At 38.2% G+C, this 17,898-nt stretch overlaps 1 protein-coding gene across 4 annotated transcripts in view; it reads right to left on the reverse strand.

The window, feature by feature from the left end:
- Nucleotides 1-418: 418 nt before the first annotated feature.
- The window catches only part of LOC120539052 (lysosomal thioesterase PPT2-A-like), a 78,984-nt gene continuing 61,504 nt past the window's right edge, over nt 419-17,898 (reverse strand). Inside the window, exons 11-13 of one of the 4 annotated variants that reach the window (XM_039768755.1) lie at nt 11,692-11,762; nt 9,172-9,346; nt 419-460 (exon numbers count right to left, since the gene is read on the reverse strand). In XM_039768755.1, coding sequence (XP_039624689.1) covers nt 9,269-9,346; nt 11,692-11,762 — 149 coding nt within the window. In that variant the 3' untranslated portion in view covers nt 419-460; nt 9,172-9,268. Of the gene's footprint in view, nt 461-9,171; nt 9,347-10,457; nt 11,763-17,898 lie in introns of those variants that run through there. The other 3 variants (XM_039768759.1, XM_039768753.1, XM_039768760.1) reach the window with 3 other exon arrangements.

Below are 17,898 nucleotides of genomic sequence, written 5' to 3' on the forward strand. Positions count from 1 at the left end.
TTAAATACACAATAATCACACTAATAAACTCTCCACCACTCCCAGATGCGTTGCCCTCCTACCACCCAGCTCAGCTCACCTTCTAGGAGCTGCCACAGTCCTTTTATAGTCCGTGACCCGGAACTGCTTCTGAACCCTCAGTCCATGTGATTTCTTAGCACTTCCGGGTCAGATCAAAACTCTTCCTTTTCTTCACCCCAGAAGCACGTCATTCCCCTTGTCCATGTGACTCGGACGTACTTCCGGGGCATAGGGCAAATAATATTCTTTGCTCCTCCCTGCAGCTCCATCTAGCGGCCCCTGGGGTATCCAGCAGGGCTGTGGATGAAAACTCCATTGTCCAGGATTCCCTCCCTGCTGGTCTTCGGGGCACCTCCATGCTGCAGGGTTGGGCTCCATCTGGCGGCCTGGGGGTACTGGCCGGGATGACAAGCCGGCCATAGACCACACTGCAAATAATCTTAAAATATAATAAAAATATGATAATATTACAATAAATAATGACAGATTTACCAATGTATAATTAAAATACAGTAAAATTAAAAGGTAATAAAAATATCTTCTTTGGCAGATGCAAACAGCAAATGACGTGTCATAATAAAAAAGGAGAGCCATTGAAAGGCAATGGCAGTGTTAATGTGAATCATGCTAGCATTGTGATTGCCTTTTCAATGTAATAGCACTTGTGACAGCGATCAATACAAGAATTTTTTTCAATAAAGTGTTCATAAATGTATAAAGTTTTAATTACCCTTACTCAAAAATAAATATGAAATAGCATCACATTAGCTTAAGCCTGTAGATTTTATTAACAGTGGTTACCCAGACCTCATTGCTGGTTGCAAAAGGGCCTACATTAACAGATCAAGCTTCAGGGCCCCTAAATGTAGGTCTGCCGCTGCTTCTGGAAGTGATTACTCCAAGGATGCCAAAGTGATAGTGTGGTTATGAAGGACTGGTAAAATGCCAGTTCAATTAGAGGGCAACTGAGTGTTTCTACTTAGAGAGAAAGCACTGGAGCAACTGACAGGTTTACAATTATTTTTTTTAGCAATTATGATATGGGGAGGTGGAGCTTTATTCCAGATCTCAGATCCCAAAGCAACGAAGTGTATATGCTGCTCTTTACCAGTATTCCCTTAACGTTACAGTCAGAAAAACAACAACATTTATTTATATAGCACATTTTCATGCAAATGATGTAGCTCAAAGTGCTTTACAAGACGAAGAAAGAAATTTTTATAAAAAATAAAAATGTAAAAATGAAAATAAGATTAGGCAATACTAAATAAAAAAGACTAAAGTAAGGTCTGATGGCCAGGAGACAAAAAAAAAAGCAAAATACTCCAGAGTGCTGTAGAAAAAAAAAAAATCTGCAGGGGTTCCAAGGCCAGGAGACTGCCCATTCCCCAATGGGCATTGTACCTAACATGGAGGTGAGATAAAGGATAAGACATCAAGAAGGAAATGCGGTCGGGGAGAGAACTGGAACGATTGTAAAAGATAGTGTTTTAGTATTGGGCACTGCATTTTATGAAATAGGCGTAAGGATAAGCACCCCACCTACTTGTTAGAGGCCAGACCCTGCTTAGACAAGCCAAACAGGACAGTCAAGGTTTGTTTTCTGTTTATTTATGTTCTCTCAGTAATCATCCCTCCTATTATGATTTGTATACTAAAGCCACTATTTTTACATAAACTCAGGACTTTGGTGCTCTTTTTTTGCAATTAAAAGTAACACCTTCATTACAATACATACAGACCAAAATGTTTTTCCTGTAAGCTACTACTACTGATTCTACTTTTCAGACTGTAGCTGTGAAGTGAACAAGGCAGAATAGGCACATCCCTGGGGCAAAGCGGCAGAGTCAAAGCAAAAAAAAAAAAGGCCTTGCGTGAGCAAATGCAGCACATCATTAATCCTCACTCCTCTGGCAATGTTTGTATTTGCAGTAATGTTTACTTTACCCATAATTCTGTCTTTTTGTTTTTTTTACTCTTACAAAAAGCTAATCTGCAGATGACAAGAAATTTACTGTATTTCCAATAAACACCTCTACAGAATATTTTCAAAGTTAAATAAACAGAAAATACCCCCACCTCATATACTGTAACACATTGCTAAATCAAGTGTGCAGTTCATGAAACAACAATACAGGACTCATTGAAAGTAAGGAATCCTTACTTCCTATATTATTCCTATTTCCTATATTAGGTCTGAATGCTGGATTTTTTGTCCTTATAACCTGCTTTATGTAGCAATTTTAGAATAATTTGAGTTTCCTATTTTCTTGCTACCACTACTTTGTAAACCTGTTATTCAAGGGAAAAATAATGTCATGGATATTTGCTTCTGTGTTAGTGTAATTGCATTCAGCCCAGTGGACGTCTGCATATTCATAACCACGCCAAGGACCTGCGGGCAAAAACCCAAAGCAGCTCTTGTGTTGAACAAGCACGGCACTGTGTGGAGAGCATTTAGCTATTTAAACATTGCCAGACGGAGTGTTTATATAATATCAGTCTGCCAAAAAGACTGTTTTGAATGCTGAGTGAAAGTAGGCTAGCATCGAATAACACAAAATATTCAAAAGTGCTGATCAGCCCACCTTTAAATGTAGATTATCACTAAAGTGTCTCTAACAGCTTGCATTGTGAATGAATCAATTGTATTCCAGTCAGGAATGCTTGCCATGGGAATGACTGAAACTGAAGACATGGGGTGTTGTGTTGGTTCCATATTTTATGAAATAAAGAGTGACTCATCACCACAAACATACAGTAACAATGCTTCATAAGGTAAAAGCAGTGGGACTGGGCAGTGGTTAATAGTCGTAGATTCATTGGTTCCAGTAGATGCATGTTCCATTCCTGTCCATGTGGGTTTTCTGAGTGACCTGCTATTTCTTTTTACATCTAAAGGATGCACATGTAAGGTTTACAGGCAAATGTAACATGGTCTGATGCAAGTTTGTGTATCATCTCTCAAACTGATGTTCTGTCTGGGGTTGACATCTGCCTCTTACCCTGATGTGGGGAAGATGCAGTAGACAACTACCATATAAACTTATTGATAAGTTCTCCCGTGGATAAGTCGGGACTTGATTTTACAGTATAATTTCTGGTATTTTGTAATGTTGGTCGTATAAATTGAATGCGAAAAACTAATGCTATTGGTACAAGGGAGTATTATATGCTAACGCCCATCTGAGAGAGTAACCATGGAGCACACTGCCTTTTTTTTCTATGTGGGTGTGGCAATGCGCTGTATCAGTGCGTGCTCCTGACCGCTCTCTCTCTGAAACCCCTGAAGATTTTATTTTTTTTCTCCAGCCGTCTGGAGTTTTTTCTGTTTTTTCTGTCATCCCTAGCCATCGGACCTTATTTTTTTCTATGTTAATTAGTGTTCCCGACTTTTAAATTATTTATTTTGTGTTTTTTTCTCTTTCTTCATCATATAAAGCACTTTGAGCTACATTGTTTGTATGAAAATGTGCTATATAAATAAATGTTGTTGTTGTTGTGCCTATGTGACCACACGGTAATACCCAAACTATTCCATAACAACAGTGGTTCTCAACCTGTGGGGTGGGCCCCCCTAGGGGGGCGCAAAGTAACAAAAAGGGGGACGCGAAGATGTGAAAAAAAGAAAACAAGAACCAAAAATATGAAAAAAAAATCTGTTGAAACCAAAACAAATTAACTTAAACTACATTCTGATACTAGAACAATAAATATAGAGTTAGATAAATGTCAATAAAAGTTAAGTAGGTATAATAAGATATGCATCTACATTTCAAAAAAATGTTAGGGTGGGTGTGATTAAAACTGTTATGAAAACTCAGGTCGCAAATATTTAAAGGTTGAGAAACGCTGCATAACAACGTTTACACTGATTTGTGTCGTTTGTATCTCACACATACATACACCTTTATCGTAAGTGCATCCCTTATCTATGATGGAGCATTCAATCAGAAGAAAATATGAAGCTGGTTTTAAATTAAACGTCGATGAAGTAGTGAAAGAAATTGGTAGCTGCGCTGCTGCAACAAAATTCGATGCTTCTGAGAAACTGATGCGAGATTGGAGGAGGCAAGACGATGTTAAAAAAAAAAAAGAAATTAAGTGTTTGGGTCTGATTTTATGATCGATTTTTTAGGTTTCAAGACCCGACTTATATATGAATTTATACGGTACATGAGCCTAAAAGATTTGCCTATTTGGCCTATATTCTAACTCTGTGGTGGCCTTCTGTATGGAAAGAGAAGTGAATGAACTAGTGGTACAATAAGTCCAGAGTCTTGAGTTCAATCCCACACCTTATCACATTCTGTGTGGATTTTGCAAGTTTTTCTCTCACATCCCAAAAATAATTGTGCATGAGCGTGTTTTACATGTTCATCCTATCCAGAGTTGATCCACACATTTTATGTAGAATTGAAGATAAGACCAAAGCATTCTGCAGTCACAGGTAAATAATTAAGCAGAATTCTCTTTCATGCTAAATAAAACAGCAGTAAATCAGCAATGGTGGTGTGCTTGTATTCAGCTATTTACTGTATATATACTGTAACATTTAAAAAATTTACCATTAGTTTTGGATATATTAATATATTAAGTCACGTCGTGTTAACACGCGTTGCCCCCAGTCAGCCCTTGTTGAAGTTTAAATTGGTGGTCCCTACAAATTCACAGGCTTCACTAACTCTTCAACCATTTCTGTTTTCAGCTTTCAGTTAATTCAAAATGCTACTTCCAGAATCATTACAAGAACTATAAAGTATGAACACATAACTCCAGGTCTTAAGACGTTACGCTGGCTCCTATTTACATTTAGAGCTGATTTCAAAATCCTTACATATAAAACCTTAAATAACCAAGGCCCTGTTGACCTAACTGAACTTATTATTATTTACATATGAGAGTGTGCATTAAGTCCTCAAGATGCTGGCCTACTAGAGACTGCAAGGATTTACAATTTCATAGTGGGAGGTTGAGGTTTTGGCTACATGGCCCCAAAGCTGTGAAATAGTCTGCCTGGTTTTAAATCCAGGTTGAAGACTCTCTACCTTAGTCTAGAACACTATAATTTGAGCTTCTGTTTAGCTGTGCATATTGTATGTCTGTTTGTTAGTTATCTGTATAGAAATATAAGTAATACAATAATCACAAGCTGTTAATAACCCTCCTCTGTTTCTCTTCTCCTCATCCTGCTGTGGCAGTTGGTGCCACTGTTCTACTTTCAAGCTGTTTTCTTATCCTTGGAAAAGACCTGAGAGGGTGGAAACAATGTTTGGAAAAATTATGTCACAATAGTTGGTTAGTTGGTTCAGCACAGACTGCACTATGGAGGGTGGGCAGCCTGTTGGCTGAGGTCCCCAGGATTGTGACTGCAGCTGTTGTTTTGCTGTAAACTGACTGTGCCTCCTAACCAACCTCAACAACCAAAGGTTTATTTTGCCAAGAGATTGCTGTTGACTGGTGTTTTTGTTTTCCACTTCTTTATTGTCAACTTGACATAGCTCAACGATAATGTTAATGAGCTGGTATTGTTGGATTTTATATATTTAGATTAATTGATTTTGCATGTATTATGTAATTAATAATTTGCATATTTTGTGATTTCATTAACTTCTGAATTTGTTACAGTGCTCTGAGCCTCTGCTCAGTGAAAAAAAAAATCTACTAAAGGTTTGTTTGAGTTTTGCTTTTGAGATTTCTGATGGTGTTTTCTGCAGCTACAGAGCTTACAAAAGAAACTGCATGCCGACGGGTGCTGTTGGGGTCCAGATATCAGTGTTAACAACTCATTATATCCAAAAGTAGGAGAGAACCCTCTGGCATAAACAGAACAGGGGCCAACAGTTAAATGATAAATAGGCTGCACATTAACCAAAAATGACAGTAATGATTAATCCAATATAACAGTAGTGTGCCTCCGAGGTATCTGTGAAAGCTGGAATAAATGGCAAGAAAGTGAAAAATTATCATACACAATGTTTTAATTTAAGAATCACAACAACAAATAGACAGAGAATGCACAAAAAAGGAAATAATAATCAATAAAAATCAACAAACCCCACCTCACAGGTCACTGAGTACAGACTTTACCCCTTAGGGACTCTAATACTCGTTCACCCACCTGAAATAAAAAAATGAATAATTTCGTTTCAAGTTCCATATCTTTATCTTCAGAAAACCTGACCTCCACAACAGTGAGCTTCTGACCTATATGTGCTGACACAAATGAGAAGGTCTGGCATTGTAAATTTCCCAGCAATCTCATTGAGGATGTATAAAGTCTCAGGGCCACTAAGCCACAGTTCCCTCTACTGGCTTCTGAAACTATTTAATTGTTCAGCCTTGAATTCTTGTTAAAGGTACAGCCACTCAGATACAGGGATGCACACAGAGGAGTGGCTACAGTGGCCCAAGTCCCTCCTTCTTTCCCCTCATTGGCCCATGTGCCCTTTTCACTTGCTAGGACCTCACTGATCTCTTCCAAGCATAATATAAGAAAAAAGAAAAAGTACTGACAGACAATGGCGTAACTAGAGTTCTTGTCTTTGAGTTTGCTGCTCCCCAATAACAAAATAAAACATAATACATATCATACGAAACATGAAAATAATTAAAATGTTAGCAGCATTTTAATTATTAATTACGATTGAGGTATTTCAGTAATGTCCCTTCATCCTTATTTAAAACTTCTTCCCTCGCCTTTTCCTTTTTTCGCTGTCTTTTGTTCTCTTCATCTTGAGCACCATGATGTCTGTATGTTGATGGATTAAAGGCCAGAAGTCCACATGACTTCATCATCAAGATCTTCCATGTGAACCCTGAATACAACGAGGACTGATTGAGGTCATTTATGTTAGGTAGAATGCCTAGAGGGGGCTGGGTGGTCTCGTGGCCTCTGAACTCCTGAAGATTTTATTTTTTTCCTCCAGCCGTCTGAATTTTTTTTTTCTGTCATTCCTGCCCATCGGACCTTACCTTTATTCTATGTTAATTAGTATTCCCTAATTTATTTTCTTATTTATTTTGTCTTTTTTCTCTTTCTTCATCATGGAAAGCACTTTGAGCTACATCATTTGTATGAAAATGTGCTATATGAATAAATGTTGTTGTTGTTGAGATTGAGAGAATAATGAAAAATTAATAACGAGATTGAAATGTTCGTCCCTTTACGTGGGAATAAGTTGACTGAGAGAGTCTTCTAAGTTGGCAAACTGGTAAAGATTTGCATTTGTAAAATATAACTTTGCAACATATTTATTTGAAACAGTTTTTAAACATTTAAAATTGTGCTGTTTTGTCAAAGACAACACCCATCAGTTAGACATATCTCTATCAAACAACATTGTCAAAAAAGTCTAGTATTAAAGTTTATTAAAAAAGTGTCACCCCGTAAAAAAATGCCACCACAGCTACGCCAATGGTCACAAGCAATAGGCCATGTTAAAGCTGGCTAGGCTACTGCTTATTATTAAACAAAATAAAATAAAACAAAATAATTACAATAATTATTATTACTAATTAAATAAAAAGTAAATAATAAGTAAGTAACTTTCTGATGATCTCATAACACTTCCTGCCCTACAACACACCCTTCCTGTTTCCTCACTATAAAGTCATTCAGTTCACTCATTCAGCCCGGTCCAGAATTGACCAACATCAGTCATTTAAGACAACTCGACCTTCAATACAAGGGGTGGCTTCCCAAAACTTTCTCTTGTGTTTGTGCTTTTGCACACTACAACTAACAAAGATTTTTCTACATGTTAAATAAGACTGAAACCAATTTAAAACACTACTATAGAGACCCACCCATTGTCTAAGGTGATTTATAAGAATAACAACAATTTTTATTTCTATATCACATTTTCATGCAAAGGATGTAGCTCAAAGTGTTTTATAAAATGTTAAAGAAATAGCTACATGCAAAGAAAACATACACAAAAAGAATAGTATGATCTGTGATGCCGAATGCTGTGCTCAGGTCTAGAGGAATGAGAGCAGATATTTGGTCTGTGCCTTCAATAACCCAGAGTTCAACCAGTGAAGCTTCTGTACTATGATTTGTTATAAAACCTGACTGAAGCTTTTCAGGATTAGAATGTTTGTGTAAGTAAACATTTAAATGCTGATAAGCTGCTTTTCTAAAATATTACTTTAAAAGGTCAGGTTAGAAATAGGTCTCTAAAGTTGTCAGACACAGAGGAGTCTAGATTAAGGGGTTGAACTACTCCAGTCTTTAGAGAATCTGGAAAGACCCTGTATCTAATGACGAGTTAACTATGTAAATTACGCCATCAATTAGCACACCAGAGACTTCTTTAAAAAAGCCAGTTTGGACTCTGTCAAGAACAAAGATGAAGGGTTTTAGTTGAGAAATCATTCTACAGAGTTCAGGTTGTTGCATTTGGGCTTTTGAGCTCTTCAAAAAGATAGGCTGGAGAGTACTGGGCAAAGAGATGTTTATTCTGGCACTGGAAGGAACGATATTGGAGCTTTATTCAAACATACTGGAAACCTAACAACTCCTTGATAGCCTCGCTGCAGTTGTGGTTCCTTTAGATTGAAAGAACTCGAAGGTGTCTTCCTGAGGGACGTTCAGTCCTGAACAAGAATGCATGATCCCCTTTGTGGAATTCATGAAGTTTACACATCCTATCATATGATTGTTCATGCGCCTCTTGTTCAAGTTGCAAATATTTTTCACAATCAAGGACGATTTTGAAATCTCCTGCAGGGAAATGACCAAATCCACAAATTTGAATTTCTGATCATCATCCTGACCCACTAATCATTCCTCCCATAGAATATCCAACAGTCCCTGTGGCTGCCTTCCAATTCAAACAGGCTTAACCCAGTAGAAACTTGAGGCGACACCCTTATAGCATACATTTGAAATTGCAACACAGTGTCACAGGATGTTGGGTTGTCATGAGCAACACACCTAATCATTATTGCGCCACTGAAGAGTCCCAAATCACATAAGTCCTGAACATTAACAAAATTACCCACTAGGGAGGGAAATGACGTCAAAGGCCCTGGCTAGTAACACAGAGAGCCATGTAGAATCTTTATAAATAAAAGATTTACTAATATAAAAATGCTCTATAATACCAAGAAGGTCTGTGGAGCACAAAAGGCAAAAGGAATTACCTGAAAAGCTGCTGGGAGTGGGCTCCCCTGTTAGGGAGAGGTTTCTTCTGATCCAAAAATGGTTTCAGGAGGCAGTCTTGTTACACTGGAAGTACTCTCAAGTCCATGTTGAAAAGAAGCTGCTCACTCTTCTCGGGAGTGTCTGAATCAGGCAGTACAGCCAAGCGAAACTCACCTGGGAGGAGAGTAAGAGAAAGAGTTGTATTCTTTGAATTGGGAATTGCTGAAAAAACAAGCCTGTAAAAGGTACTTTGTAAAATAAATATACTTTATTTAATCCCAGAGCTGTTTTGGTGTGGTTGTGTCTGAGGTTTGGGGTTCACTTTTATCCCCTACAGGCCACAATGGGAATTTTTTGTTCTTTTGTCTCGTTAAGGTGTGTTATATTATTAAAATAAAGTATACGGGTAAAAAAATGGGCAATCATTTATTACAAATCCTGTCCAGTAAATCCTTTCTTGTCAGTAAGCAGCAGGGCCTCGATATTTTCCAGTATGTAATTGCATATGGATCTACAGAAGAGTCTCCCATGAGTTTCCCATGACATTTAATTAGCTGTAATCACACCACACTCTAGGGATCACACCGACCAGGCCAAGAGAGTAAGGGCCTTCACCACTATTCTAGCAAGTTACCAGAGATAATACATTAACCATTATATAAAGGTTTTCTCCTTTTGATATGAAATTCAAGCCCTTGTATTCTTCCCGTACTCCTTGGTCAACCACTCTTTAACAGCAGTAACCCAAAGACAAATTAAGCAGATCACTGTTACAGCTAGGCTTTTTGCTTATGTAATCTTATTGTTGTTGTTTAAATTGAATTGAATTTTTGAAATTTTAATTTTCTTTGCTATTGTATTTCTATGTAGCGTTGTGTATGATATGCCCTGTCATCTGCATGTGAAGCTTAAGGAGGCAGGGCCACCTATTCATGCAGCCGTAAGTGCAGCAGTACTAAACCCAAAGCATTTGAGTGTTCATTAGTTTTGGCATAGTTAGTGATTATGGTTTGGTTTTGATTCTCATTCTATTTTTGTACATGTTTAGATTGCCTGGCTTTTGACCTCTGCATTCTGTATAAGGTACTGTCTAATGGTTTCTGATTTGGATCTGATTACTAATTTCTGCTCCTTTTTGCCTTGCCATTGGTATTTGTGATCCTGTGGAATCATCCTCAATAAATCTTGCATTGTTTTGTTTTGGATCAGAGATTTTATGGTTTTCCTCTTCTACATTTTTGAGGCTTTGCTTCTTTTCGGCCCTGCGCAGGCCGAAAAGCCCACATTTGCAGTTTGGTGCTAGGAAGCCTGGGGATGAGACCTATCCGCTGGGCCTGGACCAAAATTAAGGGCAAACCTGCTCCCATTTTTGTGTTTCATTTTTGGAGGATACCACAACACTAGTAATGAGTAAACTATCCTCAACTACCTCATTCACTGCCACTGTGGCTATTGTCACATCCTTAAGCCCCTTTCTTCTCCATAGGGGGTACTATGGTAACCCCAACCCCTCCCCCCTTAATCTAATTTTAACTGTTTCATTGTCATTTAATTATGCACATTTTATAGCTACCCTTTAGTGAACATTCTATTCAATGGATTTAAAAAGTTCTTTTTATTGAAGACCCGGGAATACTCAGATGCCAGGATGAAGATGCCATTGGAAATACTTCCAGGTCACACAGTCCCATAAAGTTGGGAGAGCTTGCAGCACCCGCTGGTGGCATCCATGGACCACAAAAGAGCTACCCTACTGGACTACAATTCCCAGCATTGCCTGCAGGTGTCCAAATGTGTACCAAAGCCCAGGTGCTGCCATCTAGTGGGTTGGGGGAGTATACAGCCTCGTAACAGAGCCTACCCCAATCTCTCCGTTGGCCCCCTGGCTGGTTAAGGATCTGGGGGCCAATCCTGTCAGGGACGCCAGCCCATACATGTTGTTCATTACAAAGTTAAATAAACTAATGGGGTATAGTGGCCACCAAAAAAACACAGTCTTTGATTAGGGCTAGAATTACAGGCTGGCATGTTTTCTTATGTAAAGTCTGAGTGTTCTCTCTATGTTACGTCTTTTTTTAGAGTCCCTTTACTCCATTAGTCTTATGATACTGTATTGGGTGTCTCTAAGCTGGCATCACACTAGGATAACCATATAATATTGTTACTGAAGCAGAAAAGTGACATTGAATAAAACTGCATATAAAAAGCAGGGTAATAAATTACAATCAGTCAGTTATAAGAAATTCACTTGTTTCACACTTTTCCTCGATGTGGGAATGCATTTTAAAGTGTGCCAGATGCACTTGAAATAAAATTAAACTGGAAGGTAGTGCAGCTTTAAATATATCCAGGAAACTAGAAGTTGTAATGGGCATACATGCAAATAAAAAGTGGCAAAACAGGCCTCACAGACTACAGCAATCCACCGTGCAAATTCAACAAATGAGTAAAAGGTAAAAGGGCAGCGGATGATGACTGGGTACAGTTAAAGAGATGGTGTTAAGAAAAAATGCCTTAACTGAAGACGAAACTATGCATTGAAATGTGGCGTCACTCTTCAGCTCCTCCCTGGCTGTGGAGTCATCAAAAACTGTCAGTGAAAAAGAAAAAAACATAGCACGTTGGTATCATTTGAATGTGATAGCTCAGAGTGTCATTTACAGGGCAACAATTTGTAGAGAATGTACAGTAAATAGGAAAGTAAATGAAAACAAAATATGGCACAAGGCAAAGAGTGCATGGAGAGTTAAGGCCCCAATTAAATGTATTTAGAATTGCAGCATTTTTACAACATAATTGTGTGACAATATTTTGAAATAATGACTGAATTGAATAATTGTGATACTTCACAAAGATATTGCCTGCTGGCACTGTACCTTTGTGTTGTAGTGACAGCTAGTCAGGGGGAGATTCAGCATGTGAGTAGCATGTAACCAGGAACTGAACTAATAGCATATCTTCTTCTATAATATGCCACCGTGTCTGTCCGTTTGTTTGTCCAGGATTTTAAATCACCCGTAGCTCGCAAACCGTTCGAACTATTAACATGAAATTTGGTACACATATACTACGTGACCTGTGGTGGGCTGGCACCCTGTCCAGGGTTTGTTTCCTGCCTTGCAGCCTGTGTTGGCTAGGATTGGCTCCAGCAGACCCCCTGTGACCCTGTAGTTAGGATATAGCAGGTTAAATAATGGATGGATAGATACTGCATGACGTCTACAAACTGCTTTTGGGGTGATGATTGACCCCAAGGTTATTCCTTTTTATTTTTATTTTATTTTATTGTAGAATCCGCTCTTGGCAGTGCGCAGCAGGGTGGCGCATGTATACGGGCACCGTTCTCATCCCTACCATCTTCGCCGTCACTTCCCCTACCTCTTCATATCTTAAATCGTTGTTGAGGAAGATTGAAGACTTAGGTGCCAGTCTAAGTGAAAAATTAAGGAAAACGTATTAATTAATTGCAACATGAAAACTGACTTTATCAGTTTTAATGTGAAAGAAGAGAGGAAGTGGGCCGCCACTAGCGTGGAGAAAAGAAGATGAGCTCAGGAAGCAGCAAGCACATCAACCACTGAGCAAACAAATGCTAAATGTACAGAGAAACAGTCTGAAAACTATGAATGCTCAAGTCAAGTGTATTCACTGTACGTTATCATGCAGTGCACCGTTATTGGTATACATATATTTAGTTTTGATGAGGTTATTTGGTACGGACACCTTAACGTTGGTGATGTAGCTCAGAGGTAGTGTTCCAGTCTTACAGCGCCAGGGGCTCAAATTTGACTGCTGGCCTAGTCTTGGTCAAAAGCTCCCTGCTCTCTCATTGCATAAGTCACGAGTGTTGAACTCCGGTCCTCGAGGGCCGCAGTGGCTGCATGTTTTCATTCTAACGATCTTCTTCATTAGTGAGCCATTTTTACTGCTAATTAACTTCTTTTGCCTTCATTTTAATTAACTTGACTCAGGCCCCTTAGTTGTTTCTTTTTCCTTAATTAGTAGCCAAACAATAATGAGACACAAAACAAGCCACCGTATGACCAGCTCACCTGTGCCCATCACATAATATCTGAAAATAAAGAAAGGTGAAGGTCTCAGTAAGGTTGATCTCTCAGGTCACCAAAGCATTTTGACGGTGCTCTTAGAAAAGACAGAAAAATCAGCAGATCTGGAAATGTCTGCTGTGGCAGAATGAGAGCAGCAACAAGCCATTGAATTAAATACCGGGCTTAATTAACTGCAAGAATGAGCTTTTCATTAAGAGACTGGTTGGAGTGAAATTGGTTAGAGTTTGAAATGCCAGTTTAGCCTGTCATCTGTTGGCTCGTTTCACATCTCATTTCTGTTTGGCTGTCATTTAATGAAGAAATAAATCAACTCAGAGGACTGCATCCTTAAAAACAGGGCTATTGAAATAAAGGGAAAATTAGTTAATTAGCAGTGAAAACTACTCACTGATTAGGAAAAGGGTTAGAATGAAAACGTGTAGCAACTGTGGTCCTCCAGGCCTGTAGTTCGACACCCCTGGCATATGTCGATTGATTGGTATGAGCAACAGTGCCTAACTGGACTACCTAACTAAGCAAGACAACAATCAGTTGCAGTTAGTTCAGACTACAGCAGCAAGAAAGTTAGTCAGAAAAAGAAAATATGAGCACAACTCACCAGTTTTAGTATCGTTGCATTGGTTAACTTTGTCTTTTATAACTGACTTTAAGAAACAATGAATCCACCGTCCATCCAATTGAAAAGAAAAGCATCTGTGTTTGTCTGTGTCCATCTGGTTGCTATGTCTCTGTCATTCCACTAGATGGCGGATCACAAACATTGACACTGCTTTTACAAATCCCATAGCAAATGGCATATAAGAGAGAGACATATGCATTACATGGTACACTGTGAACGTTAATCCTGAGGTCTATGCTGATTATTTACATTTCAACCTCTCTTAGATGGGCAGCACAGTTATTGGTCTATAATGCTTTAAATAATCTTGCTCCTTCCTATACTTTGGAGTGTTTCATAGCCTTAGATCTTCTAATTGTGGTGTGCTAATTATTTCAAAAAGTGGTGAGGAGGCCTTTTGCTGTTATGCACCAAAAATATGGAATACATTACCAACAGAGACACATGCTAACCTGATACCGTGGGACCTTTTTAAAAAAAACCTCCTAAAAGTCCATTTTTTGATTGGACTTTTTCATAGGTGCATTTTAGCTCTACCCCTAATAGACTATGTACACAGAATTATGATATACTTCATAGATTTGAAATCATTAATGTCTATTTTTCTCTATGTTTTTACTGAGGTGCCATGTGATGTTGGAATGAAAGTGGATACTTCAGCTGTCGACGAGGACTCTAGGAAGAAATTTAAAAACCAATAAGGAACAACATAAGTACATTTACATTAGGTAGAATGCCCAGTGGAGGCCTTTGAGCTCCTTTGCCCTTGAAACTTTGCAGATTTTGTTTTCTTCTCTAGCATTGGACATTTTTTTTTTCTTATCTGTCCATCCTGGCGCCTTGGCCATAGCATTGGACTCAGCATTTGAGACTTGAAATGTGAATCTGTATGCAGGGACTCTAATTTTGTATTAATTATATATTTACGTTATGTAGCATGTATGGATATATTTTTATATATTACTTTTTGCATGTTATTTGTTTATTCTTATTCTTATACTGTATATTTTAAATTTCTTTTTCTTTTTCTGCTACTATTTCTTTGACATCTTGTAAAGCACTATGTGCTACATACTGTGTATGAAAATGTGCTATAGAAACAAGTGTTGTTGTTGTTATATACAGTATCAGGCGTAGCCAACTCTGACTCTGGAGAGCCGCGGTGCCTGCAGCTTTATGTACCAACCCAGTTGCTCAATTAGAAGCCAATCCTTATCAATAAAAGATCTTATTTCATTTCATGGCTTGCTATTGTTTTAACTCTGCCATGTCAGTTCATTCTTAAATCATAGATTGTTTTTTCCTTTCTTATGATACATGAATCATTCAAGTCAGTGGTTGTCAACCTGTGGGGCCGCCCCCCCTAGGCTGGCGCGAAGTAACAAAAAGGGGGCGCAAAGATGTGAAAAAAAGAAAACAAGAATTGAAAATATGAAAAATACATCTGTTGAAACCAAAACAAATTAACTTAAACCACATTCTGATACTAGAAAAATAAATATAGAGTTAGATAAATGTCGATAAAAGTTAAGTAGGTATAATAAAATATGCATCTATGATATATCGTTAATTAAAAAAGAACAAATTGGTATTAGTGGGCACCTTTCAAAAAAACGTTAGGGGGGTGCGATTAAAACTGTTATGAAAAACTCAGGTCGCAAATATGTAAAGGTTGAGAAGCACTGATTCAAGTGATTTGGAGCCTAAAACAGAGAAGTCATTTTTAGTTCTTTACTTTCTCTTCAATATTCTTCTGAGTAGTTAATAAAACCAAAGAGTGAATGATGACTCCACACGGGTGGAGACAATCTTGATGTAGAACTGCTGGTTCCTTTGTCACTGGCATCTCATTGCTAATAAGGAGCAGTTAAAACAATGTGTACAGCTGTTTAAGACTAAAATAAGCAATTAAGAGTTCAAAATCTTAATAAGCAAGACAACTAAAATGAAGCAGAAAAAGGTCACTTGAGCAATAAGTGCTTCATCAGCTATGAATGATATGTCATCAAGCAGTTGGGTTGGAACAACAACATGAAGCCATGGCGGCCCTCCGGGATCGATCCTGGTCAGCCCCGATTTAAAGGCTCTGAGTCTTAAATAGCAAATAAATTAAATGAAGTTAATTAGTGGCAAAAACTAGTTACTAATTAAGAAAATGGTAAGAATGAATATCTGTAGTTACAGTGGCTCTCCAGGATTGGAGTTGGCCACCCCTATTATATATAATATAAATGTATTAAATATTCGCTGTGCACATTCTGGCAAATTTCAGGAGGAGGTCCTGTTCTTTTATAAAACAGTTGGAATGGCAAACAAAACTTTTTTCTTTACTTATTTCCCTATTGCTTGTACTTCTGGGTAACTGACACAAGAGGGCGCTATTGTATCACTGGTAAACCTGGAGATCCCGGACCTGCTGTTAACGCTTCTCATTGTCACTAATTAAAGGTATTTGGGGCCCTGGATAACTGCCAGCAGTTTTTACAAAAGTAAGCCAAATTTACCAATAAGAGAGCTACATTAGGTTATTAGTTTCCAAGAAGCTGCAGGCTCATGAAGAGGACTACCTGTTGTAGAAAAAGTGAGAATTTAACTTGCTCAATTAATTATGAGTTTTGCCTCTGCAAATGCTTGAAATTCATTAAATAATTTGTTAAGGCTCCTACTTTATTTACCTTACCTTCCTCTGTTGTAGGAGGTGTGTCTCCGGCTTTTAGACTTATATCAAGGTAAGTGAGGCATACTCGTTTTAAGAAACAGACTAGTACAATTTATTGATATACACATGGATTATACAAATATGATAAATGTATAAACTGTATATATTGACATATAAGGCAGGATGCAAAACAGACAAGACAGACAAACATAAACTCAGAAGAGGCTGGCTGTTTACTAGTTCTAATTTATTGTGGCACAGATAAATAGTTTTATAATAACAAGTCTTTAAGGATGGTGTCCAATATTGCATTGAGTTGGCCACCACCACAAAGAAACCGGAAAAAGAAACAGAAAAGAAAGTAGGGGTCAGTATGGATTTTAGAGCCACCATGAATAGTTATTATGATGAATTGAACATACAGAGTATCAAGATTAAGTTAAATTGAAGTTATAGAAAGGCCATGTTAAAGTAATGTGTTTTCAGCAGTGTTTTAAAGTGCTCTACTGTATCAGCCTGGAGAATTCCTATTGGCAGGCTATTCCAAATTTTAGGTGCATAGCAGCAGAAGGCAGCCTCATCACTTCTTTTAAGTTTAGCTTTTGGAATTCTAAGGAGACACTCATTTGAGGATCTAAGGTTATGATTTGGAATATAGGGTGTCAGGCATTCCGATATATAAGATGGGGCGAGATTATTTAAGGCTTTATAAACCATAAGCATAATTTTAAAGTCACTCCTGAATGACACAGGTAACCAATGTTGTTGTTGTTGTTGCTCCAGTTCTAATGGAGGATTTCTCTTGTGTTTGATTACATTCTCATTGTGAAATGGTCCGTTCTTTGTGGAGTTCCATGCCTTTTTTGCTGTGTTATCTGCAACTTCATATGAAAAAACTCTTTTTTTGACATGACTCTTTCTGGCACAAGAGTTTAGATACAGAATTTCCCTTCTTGAAGTAACGGCTGCTTCTCAGTCTGGGCTTAGTGACTGGCCCAGACCTTAGCTTGGCAGAGTGAATCTCAGTTTTTAGTTCACAAAGAAAGGTGATTGTCAGCTTTAAGCCCCCCAAAGAGTCAGGGGCTCATCAGCGTTTAGATTTTGGAGAGGAGTGGATTTCAGGGTACAAAAGGCTATTTCAGAGAGAGAGCCCACAGCTTTTCCCCCTTCAGAGAGATGAATGCAGTTAGTTTCTGAAGCAAAGTATAACCTCACATGATTGGATTAACGTCACTTCCAGTTACAAAATTGGTGCATGCTCAATGGTGCATTATTTTGTACACTGAATCCACTTGACTTGAGCATTTCTAGTTTTCATCCTCTTTCTCTGAACGTTTACCATTTGTTAGCTCAGAGGTTGATACGCTTGCTGCTTCTT

The sequence above is a fragment of the Polypterus senegalus genome, chromosome 11, assembly GCF_016835505.1.
Source record: "Polypterus senegalus isolate Bchr_013 chromosome 11, ASM1683550v1, whole genome shotgun sequence".
In the NCBI taxonomy this organism is placed as follows: Eukaryota; Metazoa; Chordata; class Cladistia; order Polypteriformes; family Polypteridae; genus Polypterus; species Polypterus senegalus.